Source organism: Ixodes scapularis, unplaced genomic scaffold, assembly GCF_016920785.2.
Source record: "Ixodes scapularis isolate PalLabHiFi unplaced genomic scaffold, ASM1692078v2 PGA_scaffold6__148_contigs__length_123643588, whole genome shotgun sequence".
Taxonomy (NCBI): Eukaryota; Metazoa; Arthropoda; class Arachnida; order Ixodida; family Ixodidae; genus Ixodes; species Ixodes scapularis.
In genome coordinates, this window is record NW_024609881.1 from 2,918,208 (window position 1) to 2,933,597 (window position 15,390).

A 15,390-nucleotide genomic window follows, 5' to 3' on the forward strand; every position below is an offset into this window, starting at 1 on the left:
TCAGCTTAAGTCGGTAACTTGATTGTGTCACTAACTTTTACATTTCTGACTGGACCGGGTGGTTTGCTAATGACCCTTGCACGCCACAACTTTCAACTGAAGAAAGTGTTGATCACTAGCGCTTCTATCGGCTTGAAGCTTTGCACAATGAAGTCCAAGCCTACTTAACGCCGTTTAGATTTCCCCCTTCGACAACGCGTCTCGTGTCTGTGTGGCACCACAACACATGTTCACTATAAAGGACACAATTATCATTCCAAGACACTGGCTTCACACAAGCTGTGTATAGTCCCAGTAAGAGAGGATGTTGAAAAGAAAAGCGATGGTGCCCACGCCTGCAGCAAGCACCCATCTCCACAAGGTGATGCGCTTGTTACAAACTCAAACGTTCCAGGTTCTCAGAATTATTTTAGGCCGGTTTGTTTTGAGGTTGTTACTGGCACTGCATGTCCCAGCAGGTCACACACATCCCACGATTCGATAGTTATTTATTGGGGAAACACAATAAACAAAAACACAATAAGAGTATACATAAATACACAGTGGGGGCACAAATGCTGTTCGTGTCGTCTGTCTGCTGTACAAAAGGAGCGGGGGAGCACCGCAGGGTCAACACGACGAAAACAGCGGGAGCAAGCGGCATTGAGGACCATTGCACGGCAGCAGCCCGGGTATGCCGCCGCTCTGGAATGGGTGGGCCGAGCTACGCCGTGCAGACTTGTTGGGCAACCAGATTGGCACACTCCAGCGCCCCCTTGCCCAGGATGAAGTTTTCGTGGAGTCCCTCCACCACATGGATGTGAACTTTGCCCTCGCAGCACTGCGAGAAAAATGAAGAACCTTCAGCCAATGCCAGGAAACAATCAGCTTCTGGAAACAATGTGTCGACAACCCCAGATTAAGTGAGGCTGTCCTCAGACAAGTTCAACGAAGATGACCCAGACTCAATATTCCAGTATGTATATGAATGCTTCCGATTCAGTCACATTCGCTATACTTCATTCACCCCTCAGCTGACAGTGCGGTGGAAGCTGCAGGCTGGTTGGATCAGTCGTACGCTTATCTTTCACCACGTGATCACCCTAGCCCGCCCATACCCACGCACCAAGAGTGGAGCCGGGTGATGAAAGGGGAGCGGAAAGGGAAATCGCACCACACCTGCGCCCAGATGGGTTTAAAGCAAAATAAATAATGTTATTATTGGTCGTCCCTAATATTTTAAGAAGTTAAAGAAAAGCGCAAGTCACGGGACATTCGCTGCACTTCAATTGGTTTAGCCGATGAAGGAACACGTACAAGGGGATGACAATTATACCTTGATGTCGCGCTTTGATGCTGCGAATCAACCGGCCAGATGCATTGATGGTGCGTATCAACTTCTCTGGTCGGTTGATTGCCGACGTCGTCTAAATTTGCGGACGATGTCGGCGATGCCGGGAACTGAAACTTCCGAGAAAACTTTGCAAAACACTAAGATTGCAGCTCCTGTGATAAGACAGAACCAGGGTCGTGTACTCCTGATCACATTACTGGATTATCACATCCGCCACATGCCTTTATGCCGTGACTGCAGAGTACCGTGGCACTTGTGCCACTCACGTTTTCCTTCACCTCTCACCAGCATGCGTGCGTCGAGCTTCACCACTTTGCACCGCAGTGCTAGGAGCAGCGGCGGATTGGGAAAAGTGCCTGGGTTAGCGCGAGAGGCTCGCACATTATGCTCAGGTTTATTGGTAGTCCACCTTCCCGTCCTAATCCATAATAATCCACAATAAAGATTGATCCATATTAAAAAAGAAATTGTAAAAACAAATTGAGCCGAGAATAGGTTTTTATAATATTTGTTAAAGATTTTTTTTTGTAGTCTATGATAATAGAGTTGAGTTCGGTTGGTTCATTAAACTTAGGGGACACATTTTTAATGATAAATGTGTTGGCATTTTATGGAAATTATATTCACGGGCTAAATGAGAAACCGAGTAAAATGGGGAGGGAGAAGGGTTTTATGTAGGGATGCCGTGAACTTTTTTCGAATCGAAGTTTCGATGATCGAATCGAGCGGTTCGAAAGATTTCGAACTTTCCATATCAAGAAATTCGACGGGAGTCGAACTTTCGAACTTATTAAACAAAGTTCGACGCTTTTCGCATTTTCGAACTTATTACGCTGCAAAATTCGATGTTTGTCGAACTTTCGACCTTGATAGACTAAAAAAAATCGATGATTTTTGAACCTTCGAATTTCTTGCACTAAAAAGTTTGAAGCTTTTCGAACTTTCGAACTTCCTATGCTAAGAAATTCGAAAATTTTCGAACTTATTATTCTAAAGAATTAGAAAATTGTCGAACTCTCGATTCCTGAAAAGTCAAAAGTTCGACGAACTTCGAACTTTTAGGGTAAAAGTTTTTTTCGCCGGTCTTTCGAAGTTCGTCGAACTTCGAAATACCGGCGGGCGGTTTCATTTGGATTCAAGCAGTGAGGTACATTCGTAATTTTTTTTTTTCACAATTTTACATGGGGTGCCGCATTCCTTGCAAAAGACAATGCCGTTTATTTCAATCATCTGGCATGCTTGGTTTTAGAAAAATAAATTCCCGAAGGAGCGAGGAAGGACGACGGGTTTTTGACAATTGTCGTTTGTGCCATATTTGAAGCGCGCTATTGCCGAAGCTATTTATGGTAGAGATGTCAAACTTTTTAAGAATAATTTATATATAGCCTAGGTGAGTGTCGTCTTAAGATATGGTTATTGTTGTTTAAGACGAGTTTCGAATAAATATCCAAACATGTACCTACGGACAATTATGCCCTAAACTTGGTAATTTTTTCGCCTACATTGTTTGGGGTATCGCGTTTAAATTAACACCAGAGACAGTACATATCATTACCATCTGCAGAATACAAAATAATGTATTTATTGTTTTTTTCACGTTGAGGAATAAATTAACTCATGGGGGAAGATTTCTAAAATTGTTCAAGTTCAGCGCGTCATAAAATGTTTTTTTTTTTTCTCATTTTACGTTTTTGGGACGTGTTTCTTTTGGACTGTAGACATTTTGGTAGGAGAAACTTGTTTCATAGTTCTGAGCTTCTGAATATGCAAGAATACAACACTTCTGGCGGGTTCTTGATAGTTTTTTTTTCTCCAGCTTTTTATTTTTGCATTTATTGTTATGTTTATTTATTGAATTTTTTTTTTTACCAATGGCACAGTTATTTATGTCGAAAACACATAGCTTTGAACTTCCGAGCCACCGATCATGTGACGAGTAGTGCCTCCTGACAACGAGTTTCTAAAGGCCTGTTCACACATGCAGTGGAGCGCAACAAGCATAGCGCTGACCTCGTGCTAAGCACGTGCCGACGGGAGCGTTCACCAGCTTTGTATCGCACCGTCAAAACTGTTGCTCATGGCATACGATAAGTACCTGACGGCACGTGAGCAGCGTTACATCAGCGCTTCGCTGCATGTCAGAACCGGCCTTAACAATGACTATCTACGCGATCTTTTATGCAGTGAAGAGCGACAGTAGCTATACATATGCATAAATAATTTCAGATTAAAATAAGCTCGACCACGCCCTCTTTCCCCGTATTGTTGTCTTTAACAGTCCTAAATATCTGGAAAGGGGGGGGGGGGGGGCGGGGGAGACTGGAGCCCCCCCCCCCCCCCCCCCCCTCCCCGTTTTTCCTCTTCCGACGCCACTGGTATGGTAGAACGATCCTCGACCTCAAGTTGCTTCATCTTCTGTGCTTTTTGCTTGGCGTTTCTTCCGCCCCAGAAAATAAACCTTCAAAGCAATTACAAACAAAAAAATTGTCAAGGTGCAGGCGATCAGGTGTCTGTTGATCATGATGCAAAATCCCGAGACTGGGAATGAAATTCGCAAGAAATAGTGTAAGAAGAAAGGAAAAAGGGGACAGGACAACGTCATAAACTTAGCTGAGTTGAGTTTGAGACGTTGTCCTGAGCTGAGTTTTTAGCTGAGTTGAGTTTAAGACGTTGTCCTGTCCCCTTCTTTCTGTCTTCTTACACTTTTTCTTTAAAATTTCATTCCCAGTCTCAGGAGTTTGCATCATGTACAAACTAAACTTACTATATGCCAGCGTCACTCGGGCGGCGTTTGATCGGATTACTGCCAGCGTGCAAGGGGATAGGGGGCCAGTTTGCCAGATCACTTCAAGGTTTTTCTGAACCTCAACCACCTGCCTGCCCCTGGCCGTTTCGAACTGGATGAGTATCGTTAAACAGTGCGTTCGTAGGATCACTACTTCGTAATGCACGTTGATGACCACCCCGGGCTGGCGGTCACAATTACTGATCTATTGTTACACGTCACTGCAATGGCAAATATTCCAGCTCATCCGGGGCACTCGTCGTCTCATTTAGTTGCCTGACCAACTTCGCGCAGTCTAAATATCACACCCGAACTTTTCTAAACCCGATTTCGTGAAAACCAGTGAGGCGTGAAAACGTTATTTGAAACTGAAACTGTGGCGGATTTTCGAATTTATCGAACCTCAAGTAAACAAATATTCGAAATAATCGAACCCGAACTTTTAGAAACCGTGAAAGCTTCGAACGTTTCGAATTCAAAACCCCACGATTTTGGAAAGTTGCGAATTTTTCGAATTCGAACCTCCCTACGGTCAAAAATATCGAAACTTTTCGAAATCGAACATCAGTTCGGTTCGAATATATTGAACCCTTTCGAATTCAAACCTAGGGTGGTTCGCGGCATCCCTAGTTTTATCCCCTGTGAAGTGTTACCAGCGACCCCGGAAGAGCATTTTACGTGGGGAGGGCTAGCGGTCGATATAAAGGAGGGGGAGAGGGGGAGGAGGAGGAGGAGGAGGAAGGAAAAAAAGTAAAATGGAAAAAAGTAAAATGGAAAAAAAACAACTTTTACCAAGATTTTACTGTTTAAAATGTTTATTATCACTAGCTATACCGTGTGTCTATACATTCATCCAAAATTCCTGTCACGAAGCAATCAGATGTTTACACAATCTGACCCAATAGTAGTAAATATACGGCGACATCGAACTACGCGGTCGATGTAAAATGCTCTGGAAAATCGGGCGCCTGCACGGAAAAAGCTGCCATTTTCAACAAAGGTGTATTTTAATCGTGGACGCATTTCGGGGAAATTTTTCGGCACAGCTTTTTTCCTGTAGAAAGTTATTACAGTGCATTCTTGAAAATTTCAAAAAGTCTACCTCTGGTTGACACGGTCGTCCTTCAGGTGTAAACCTTCACGTGCGATGCCCTTTTTTATTTCAGCATGTTTCCTGTTTTTATGGTCGTATTTCAGAATAGGGTAAAAGTGACCCAGTCATGAGCACGTTAGTGCTAAAATATAAAGGTGTTACAGTTACACAGGGAAAAAAGTAACCCTGCTAGTTAGTTACAAAATTTAAAGAGTAACTTGTTACAGTAACAGTTACTTCGCTAAAATAACCCCGCTACTTTGCCGTTATATTACAAAAATAAATAAAAGAAAAACATTTAAAAGTAATTTCCCTAATATGTATCTTATTTAACATAGATTTCTCGTAAGACATTGTGTTGTTCACGGGAGTGACATCCCCAGCCATTCCTGGACACGGTCCCCTTGCGCTCTCTCTTAGCTATTCTAAAAAAAAAATAAAAAAAAGTAAAATGATAATATCAGCCAAACTGCTGCAGAAATCCCTAAGTTCCCCGGGATATCTATAGAGGGCACTGATACACTCTTATTTAATACCTACTTGAACCTCAGCATTGTATACTTTTTATTCCTGGGCCCGATAATATATTGTTGCATTGGGTCCTAAGGGCCACTTTGACAAAATTTTACATTTTTTCTCACTGAAATGAAGAATCGCAAAGTTCCCGAGGAATACATAAGTTGCCGACTCATAGCACACATCGCAGTTAATTTTTTTGTATTTTAATTAATACTTTTTATTCCTCGAGACTTTCAAATTCGGCCCGCTTTTTGCCCCTGTAAAGTTAGCACTCCGCCGTGCACCTAGAAGCTTGCGGCCAAGCTACCTTTACATAGGCTTATCGAAAGAAAGATTTGTACCATGCGTTTGTGACAGCATGATCATTAAAAATGTGGCGGTTATAATATGACTATATAATAATTAGATGTTTACAATCAAAATTCGTGTCCTGGATTTTAAATATAAGCAATTGTTATGTAAGGTCAGAAACACTTGCATTGTATATATTGGGCTTTGAATTTGCCTGTGTACGTAAATTTTTAGCTCGGTTACAGACAAAAACTGAACAAAATTCTTCCAGGCGTGTATAACTAGAAATAACTAGAAATATAACTAGAATGGCGCGCTGCTGGCCATTCGATTGTGGTTTTTTTTTATCTATCTTATTTCATTTATACATATATACGCGTATTAATAAAGAACACGACGACGACGACGTTGAGAGGATGACACAGCGGGCGACGGTGGTGCCTCAACCTGAGCTCTGGTTCCTCGTAAGCGGCAGCTTCTACTTTGACTGGGCTACCTCCTTGGAGCCTGATGCTTTGGCCCAGTGGACCCCAGTGAGCAACAGCGCCATCATGTTCCGGAAGCTCCTTCATGCACCGGTCGAAGGGCGTGCCAGATCCCCATGGCTCGCTGCTGACCCGCCCAACCCTCCTCCACAAAATCCCGACTTCTGCGAATCGGACTGCCATCCTCCCCAATACCAACAATTCCTGTTGTCATCATCATGCATGTATATACTCATCACATTATCATGTTCACTAGGCGCGGCACCGCGGGCCTCATTGGTACGGGCTACTGCCTTTCCGCGGTGCCTCTCCAGAGCCAAATAAATAAAGACTAAAATCTAAGGACCAAAGATAAAATGCTTTGCTGACCTACAGCCGGTAGCGCCTTAAAAGAAAGAACAATAGTGTTTCCTTGATCAGAGGATTCAAATTCCAAAACTACACCATACTATTAACGAGAAAAGAGTCAAAGTACATGCTAGCTGGTGGAAGTCAACCATTTCGTCGTTTACCCTGAGACTGGGGGGTCTTTTTGAAGAGCATAAGTAACAGAAAAAACAGACAGGTCTCAAACTCAGCTACAAGTTTATTTCAACAACTTCCTCTTATATAGTTCATTTTCGTCGTCAACAACCAATCACATACGACTTGTCCTTTGCACCGTGACTTTACAGGTTCCACTCTATCACAAAAGAAGCGGACACTATAGTCGGTTGCAAGCTAAGAAAAACCGGAAATGCCTCTCAGAGGAAAATGTAATCCTACGCCGAGAAACGCCAGCCAATCGTTTTCATGACGTCACGATTCCGTGGACCAATCGCGATCCTTTTGAAGAAAAAAAAAAAGCTCAACATGGCTGCTGGCCTTAGCAACGCGACGCTAGTTTCTCGTGACAATTATTCTGCTTTTTTGCTCCGTGTTTTACGTGCCCGAGGTTACGCCACGAAATCTTAATGGTATCGGCTTGTGTTTGCAGCAGTTTTTGCGCGACAACGTCAGAATCCAGCGACGCTATCGCCAACGAAAATTTCGAAGCGGGCGCGAGGCTTAGCACTGCTGAGAGGTATGTTAGACGGTATGTTAGACAGCATCTTGGATAGAAAATGAATTGGGAAGACGGTACATTGGACATGACTTTCTTTCTTTACTAAACAGCTATTTCGTTGACAAAAACGTATTCTAACTTATTTAAATGTCCTGAATGAATTAAATAAATATTGTAGTAGTTTAAGACACGTTTCCTGGAGGAAGAAAAAGCAACGTTGCTAGCGAACTACTTTCTCGACGGCGGAGGCACTTCAGATGGGCGCAATGCGCTTGTGGGTGGAGCTAAAAGATTGTTCTTAGGTTGCATCCGACTATTGGGCAGGAGATCGAACTATAGGGGGCGCTCTGACCCGTTTGTTTTCCCCACGCTAGGTGTTTACTCAACACAAGGCCTGTGCACATGCCGACAGGCCTTATGGGCATGGGCATGTCATCTTCTACAATAGAGCGCGGGGCGCAGTTTAATGTAAAAAATACTAACAATCAATGAAGCGACGTTAAGTGCCGGATCTATCCTCAGAGAATGCGAGCTTGACCCACTTCGGCTTTTGTGCTAAGCTGGGATCGTGCGTGCTGCATTGTTCATGCAGGCCCTAGTGGAAACAAGAGCCCCTCCTCCCCCTCGCCGGAGAGCACGAACTCCAGCCGAACGCTGACGCCGCGTTCGGTTATGTCGGCCGAGCGCTGCGTCATTGTATTTGTTGTCCCCATCCGTGTAGTTGTTAAGTTAACCGCTTGGGGCGTCACGGTCTGTCCTCCTCCCCAATAGTGGCGCACATCACTGAAAAACATACGCAATACAGAAAATAAGTCATTGCCTCTTGAACGCAAAACGGCAAACTACACATGGTTGAAAAAACCCCGAGACTACGGGTAAACGACAAAACCCTAAAAAGTTTTAGAGACTTGTTAGTGTTTTGTCGTTTACCCGCAGTCTCGGGGTTTTTCATCCATGTGCAATGTACACCAGCTCGTTTGCGCCCTTACTTTTTGTTCATCAAACTACACATAATTGGAGAGATTTTTTGTTTCTAAAAGTCAAATTCAGAAACCTAAACTAAATTGATGTTTGCTGAAACTCGGGGTATATCGAGACGCTGGCTTGCATTGGCTTGCCTCGAGATACTGGCTTGCACTGGCGCACCGACCGCCGGCGTAGTTTAGCGCGTCAACGTGAAATGTCTGCGACTGATGATTATGATAGCTTATTTGCCAAAAAGAGAAGGCTCGGCGCGGACCTCCCCTCTGTCAGGGCTGGATTCGGCGCTGTTGGCGTTCTGTCTAATGCAAATGAGCGGATTATAATGTATTCCCCCTATACTCTGTTTCACCCTATGATGTACCGCAGGAAAGGCTACAAGCGCAAGCTCCTTGCTCTGGGGCACATCTCGGCGGCACAAGCTCTCGTGACTTAAGAGCGGCTGCCAACGCTATGAGCTCGCGCTTCTAGCCTTCGATGAGGTACACCATAAGGTGAAACAAAGTAGAGTAAAGTATTTGGCCAGACGCAAGCGGTGAAAAGGGTGGGAGGCCGGAGAGCTGAGTGACACCGGATTGCGCGCGCTTTAAGATACATAAAAAACGATTGGGCGAAAGGCTGAGATGTCACCACTCAAGCAAAAGCGCGCGTGTATGTGAAGGCACTCTATCTGGCTCAAGGTTGATACGCCATGTGTCGGGAGAATCGGGAACTAAAACAGCGTGTCTCATAAAGCTGGCCATCGGAATCAGATGTTTCGAGACACTAAGATTTTTCTATTAACCAATATTAACATGTTTGATACTTCCTTATTCAATTTTTGCATTGAAGTTCTCCCTGAATGCGTAAGTCCATTATATGATAAGGCATTTAACAGATACTTGCTGATGTTCCATAAAAAAACTTTAAAATTAAATGCGACCACCATAAGGTATACACGAATACACCAGCACGCGTCTAGATCTCGGGTTTATCCAATCATAATGCGAGTTTATAAAATCGGTAAATCCTAATTTCAGATTTCTTTGGCAAGGCGAAACTGGACGGAAGCAATAAACATCGTTCATATGTCCAGTCCATAATAATATAAGTCATACCTTGCAATCAGCTTTGTAGATGTGCCATTCTAATCCACTCGTCAATCGAATCGTTTTCTACAGCGTGCGCACAATTTTTCATGAAACACGAAGCTTCTCTTGAACACTTGAGAACAATGTAGCGGCAACATTCCTTCGTCAAACCCACTGAACAGGGAAGCGGTGAAAAAGAAGCACTGATCGAGGTACAAACGGCCACTTGCGTGTAGCATTTCAGACGGGCTTTGCAGTCTTTCCTCCGCCGCTTCCCAACCAGATCGGACACGTTTGCTCTCCTCCATCTCACCATTTGAACTAGAAGAGAGTCGAGACCACACGGAAAGCCCACGACGTGAATATCCACAAAGCAACCTAGCTGAAAATTTCCATTAGATCCAATTGGAATTCCAACTGGTTTTAATTGGAGCCAATCGGTATTGGTGGGTTCCAGACGGAAGCACACTGGCCAATGGGTCTCACCAATTGTAATAATTTTTCCAGTTGGAACGTGAACGTGATCCAAATGGTTTCCGTTGGTTCCCACTGGCAGTGACCAATTGGTTGTCCGAAAACCTAACTGGTACCAATGGAAAATTCCAATTGGAATGTAGCGGGAATTTTCAGCTAGGAAGTGATGGCAAGTGCCTCTGGTCCCGGTCAAGGGCGGTCTTTCAAGTACAAGAAAACACACAAACTAGCAGAACGACACACTCGGTTCGAGCCAGTGGCGTACGCAGGATTTCATTTCGCGGGGGGCCGGACCAACGAGAGTAAATGGGGAGACGACGACGAAGTTGGCAGGCAAGTCCACTCTTCCTTTGGCTCCTGCTTATATTTCGATTTTTCTCTAATTATTTCATAATATTCATACCTTTTTATTTACCGGATATTAAAAAAAAAAAAAAAAAAAAACAACGTCTGAGCAAGGGAGCAGCGTTTCCAGGCGCCGACGGGCGATCTCCCGCCCGAGAATACCAAGAATGAATTCCGCAAGCCCTGGCACTTCAGGAGGCCTAACGGCCGACCAAAGTGAGCAACTGAGAGACACTGGACCCATCGGCTGTATGCAAGACGCACATCCAATCGCTGATCATGCAGCAAAAAGACCACGTACAGGTACGGAGGACTATTACGAGGACACAACCTCGAACTACTCGATAAGCGGGATGGAGAACATCGAAGAAGGAGGCACTCCATTCACCTTCGTTTCTTATAAAAAAGATCGCCCCTCAGGGATTCCAATCCTGATCAAACCAACAAACCCTGGATCATCGTTCTGGAGGGTAAATCCAAACGCAATTGCTTCAGAAATCCTCGCAGTGTCACAAGAGAAACTGATCGCGCATCGCTTCACCAAGGACGGGAGCCTGGCGGTCAATGTGGCATCACTTGCGTCAGCCAACAAACTCCTGGCCATAACCACTCTGGTTGGTGTTACATGCACAGCCACAGTCCCCAAGTCCTACTCCAGGAATATCGGAAAAATCACGGGAGTTCCTCTGGAATATACAGAAGGAGAACTCTTAGAGTTCTTGAAGGACTTCGGGGTGCTCTCACTACGACGCCAGGCGTCCTACTACCGGCGTGAAGACGATGATAGCACAGACACAATATACATGGTATTCCTAGGTAAACAATAACAAACATGGCGGAACGTCCGGCGGGCAGTCGTCTCATCCGGTCTGGCGCTCTCGCTGTGTGTTTTGATGGGCGAAAATGAGCAGCGGATATTTTAAGTGCCTTTCAGAAGAAAATAAAAGGCGGTATATCGAGAAGCTAACCTACCATGGGTCAGTATGCCTCCCTGACCCCTATGACACCAAGAACGCGACTCTTTTCTCATCCGATTTGGTGCTTTTGCCGAAAGTTACGTGGCCCTTCCTGTTTGACTACCTTGTTGAGACGCCTGGCCCATTCACACGGGAGAAGTTGAAAGCTCACAAATCTCTGGAAGCATTCAATTATTTTGTTAATGGAAAGGTAGCAAGCGTGTGCGTGCACCAACCCGTCGCTGCGACTGTGCAAGCCGGACAGAAAGGAGCTCGCAGTTACGATTCCTGGATCGTAGGTGAAGATGGTGGCGAGGTCCTGGCTGGGCACTGCACCTGTATGGCTGGGTTAGTGGACCATGATTAATTCAAGGGTGCGCTGTTCGCGATATTGAAGGTGCCCCGTTTTGACGTGGCGTTTGCTTGCTCTTGTACCTCAGGCTCGGAGAGGTTTGCAGTCACGTTGCTGCCACGTTGTTTGCAGTATTATCATGGTAAATAGAAATTGTGCTTAGTAAATCCCTTGGCCCATACATATGCGAGATATTTCAATGCAGTAAATCTATATGTCATAAAACTGCAAGAGGTGCACCATTAAGAAAATCTGAGCCAGTATTTAGTTGCTGGATTATATATTTACTTGAACAGGCACAGTTGTCTTCCTCATTGATCTCTATAGTCTTCATAGGATCAAGAGGCAATCTCTCTGAACGTATGAAAATGTCGATGTGGCTCAAACCCACTGACCACACCTTTCCAGAAAGAAAATGTCTCAAGTACCATTAGTACTCGAGGCCTGCTTGATTAGGATTTAACATGCTACTGTCTCATCCTACAGTTGTTCAGAGATATTTACCTAAAGGTGTTTCATCAATTTACAGAAAAATCAGGTCTAGCTGCAGCTCCTTTGGCAATGGACACTTACCTTTATGTGGAGGAAGAGTTCTAAGGGATTGCCTTTGGGCTGTGGCGGAACAAAAATCCTTTGTGAAGCTGGCTCTTTTGGCAGGCCACCACGTTTTGGTTGCGAAAAGTCGATGTCCACAACAGATGATGGGCCAGCCTAGATTTAGAACGAGACGAGTACACAAACATTTAAAATGGGCAGGTACATATTTAGGGGTAGATGCGCACGACTTACACGGACAAATCAATCGGAATCATGATTCTTTTTTCAAATTATTTTTAGAAGTTCCTGAGACAAAGGTAATCAGTGTATTTTGTTTGCGTCAATTCATCTTGCAGTAAGAATTCAGTAGACAAACATGTAATACCTTTCCACTGCTTGAGCTGGCACTCCATGCACAGCGCACTGAGGTCGAGGACACATCGGTGGCTCCGTGTCTGACCGCAGCCTCGATGAAAAAGAGTAGGGCAGCAACGTGACTGCAAACCTCTCCGAGCCTGAGGTACAAGAGCAAGCAAACGCCACGTCAAAACGGGGCACCTTCAATATCGCGAACAGCGCACCCTTGAATTAATCATGGTCCACTAACCCAGCCATACAGGTGCAGTGCCCAGCCGGGACCTCGCCACCATCTTCACCTACGATCCAGGAATCGTAACTGCGAGCTCCTTTCTGTCCGGCTTGCACAGTCGCAGCGACGGGTTGGTGCACGCACACGCTTGCTACCTTTCCATTAACAAAATAATTGAATGCTTCCAGAGATTTGTGAGCTTTCAACTTCTCCCGTGTGAATGGGCCAGGCGTCTCAACAAGGTAGTCAAACAGGAAGGGCCACGTAACCTTCGGCAAAAGCACCAAATCGGATGAGAAAAGAGTCGCGTTCTTGGTGTCATAGGGGTAGGGGAGGCATACTGACCCATGGTAGGTTAGCTTCTCGATATACCGCCTCTTATTTTCTTCTGAAAGGCACTTAAAATATCCGCTGCTCATTTTCGCCCATCAAAACACACAGCGAGAGCGCCAGACCGGATGAGACGACTGCCCGCCGGAAGTTCCGCCATGTTTGTTATTGTTTACCTAGGAATACCATGTATATGCAGATTCCAACCTTACTAGCCATGGCAGCTATCGCTCCTCTTTTATAGACAGTGGATGCAGCCACTTTTACTGTTCATTTGGTTTGTTCATCATATGCTGCCGTAAAGCTCCTCATTGGTGCACAACTCTGTCACCGCCTGTTAAATAAAACCAATTGTAATTTCAAACTTCAAATTTGCATCGGCTTTCCTGATAACATAACAATGCCTCATCATGCTGCAGTGATGCATTATCTAGAACATAACCAGTACCACCCATGGTTACTCTTGCAGGAACACTCTCCAGGTGCAAAGCTCTTGAAGATGGTGCCCTCTCACCAGCTGGATCCAGAGGACACAGACACGGCATCAGAGGATGGGGATGAGCCTGAGCTGCTCCCACTTCCCCTCACAAGTGTCTTTCAGGAGACCTACAAAAACCTGCCAAAGGACGAGCTCGAGAACATCCTCATCTCTGTCTATGATTGTCTTATGATCAGCAAGGTAGAGGCAGACTTTTTAGAGCGCAGCACACGGAAGCAGTCGCGGTCGGAAGCATGGCACTTACACAGGAGGGGGCGCATTACTGCATCAAATTTCAGTAGAGTGCATACTCTGCAGGGAAGCTCTAGCCCAACTCACCTGATCACAGATGTGATGGGTTATGCCACACACACTAACATCGGTGGCCAGGTGCCTCCACAAATTTTGTGGGGCATTGAAAAGGAGCCAGTTGCAAGGCAAAGCTTCGTTGCCACAGAGGCACCAAAGCACACCGACTTTAGTGTTGCAAAGGCGGGACTCGTAGTTAATCCACAGTGGCCGTACCTGGGAGCTAGCCCAGATGGGATAGTCAGCTGTGCATGTTGCCCCCAGGCTACGCTCGAGATCAAGTGCTCGTACAAATACAGACACGTGCATCTAAGCACAGTGAAGGACAAAGATTTTTATCTTGACGCAGACATGACACTCAAGGAAAACCATGCACATTATTTCCAGTTACAAGGCCAGATGGCTCTCCCTGGGCTTCAGATGGGATATTTTGTAGTGTGGACGGAGTGCTCTCTGGTGACCATAAGGATACAAAGAGATGAGCAGCTGTGGGAGGAGCTTCTGACAAAGCTGGAATCCTTTTTCTTAAGACACATTCTGCCCGAGCTGGTCACGCGGCGGCTAGATCCAGATGGCGGACGTTCTGCTGTGGCAGTGTACTGCACTTGTAAGAAGCCAGAGAAGGGTCGCATGATAGCATGTGACTCGGACACATGCACAACTATCTGATACCATTACACGTGTGTAAATCTGAAAAGAAAACCATCAAAGAAGTGGTATTGCATGAGCTGCAAATAAGTGTACTATGTTGGAAATTGCCAGCAGGGAAATAATGTCCAGTTTTGAAGGACATTGATTAGCTTTTTGTGCTAGGTATCTTTTCCTACTACAGAAGAATTGTCACTGCACCAGTTTTTCAATCTGGAGGCCCCTTTTAGCCACCATTAACTAGCAACTCTCACTTCTCACTGCATGTTCCAATTCTTTTGCAATATTCTCTTCTGTCAGTTACGCATTCTGCTCTTTGTGTGTTCATGTGAATAAAAAAGTTGTTTATTGCTGTTTGCATTTGTAAGACCCTGCATGCTTTTTGAAGAACAGATCAAGAACCACCATCCTTCTTCTTGCCAAAAATTGAACTGCGCATATTTACAAGGGCAGCACATATAACGACGATTTTGTCAATCGTTGCCATGCCCCTGTCCCCCTTTTTTTCAGAAGTGAGACAGGAATGATGCGCTGCAGGAGGTGGAACTTCTTCAGCTGACCAATGGTTCTCTCGACTTGTATCCGAACACTGGAGATCCTTCGGGACACTTCAACTTCTTGGCGTGTTAGCTGAGTCTTCCCTCGTGTATAGGCCGGGACTATCAGGAAAGCCCCACGAATAGCTAGAAGTTCTTCAATGGGAAATCCCCTATCGGCCATCACGAGGTCCCCGCTCTGAATGAAGTCCAAAAACCCACAGTGTCTTGTGA

The 15,390-nt window shown here is 45.1% G+C and overlaps 2 protein-coding genes and 1 long non-coding RNA gene across 3 annotated transcripts in view; 1 reads left to right on the forward strand and 2 right to left on the reverse strand.

The window, feature by feature from the left end:
* Window positions 1-703: 703 nt before the first annotated feature.
* The window catches only part of LOC8033666 (fatty acid synthase-like), a 29,428-nt gene continuing 14,741 nt past the window's right edge, over window positions 704-15,390 (reverse strand). The window contains exon 4 of the mRNA XM_040207050.1: window positions 704-820. Coding sequence (XP_040062984.1) covers window positions 704-820 — 117 coding nt within the window. The remainder of the gene's footprint in view (window positions 821-15,390) is intronic.
* Window positions 12,311-12,984, reverse strand: LOC121838276. Its single transcript, XR_006078434.1, has 3 exons — window positions 12,874-12,984; window positions 12,652-12,781; window positions 12,311-12,440 (listed from the first exon to the last, which is right to left on the reverse strand). It is a non-coding gene; the product is annotated as an uncharacterized LOC121838276 (long non-coding RNA).
* Window positions 13,659-14,978, forward strand: LOC121045977. Its single transcript, XM_040499503.2, has one exon. The coding sequence runs from the start codon at window positions 13,685-13,687 to the stop codon at window positions 14,639-14,641; it is 957 nt and encodes a 318-aa protein (XP_040355437.2). The 5' UTR covers window positions 13,659-13,684; the 3' UTR covers window positions 14,642-14,978.

Excerpts from the sequence above, each read along its gene's own strand:
- LOC121045977 (XM_040499503.2), top strand. The coding sequence starts at position 13,685 with ATGGTGCCCTCTCACCAGCTGGATCCAGAGGACACAGACACGGCATCA.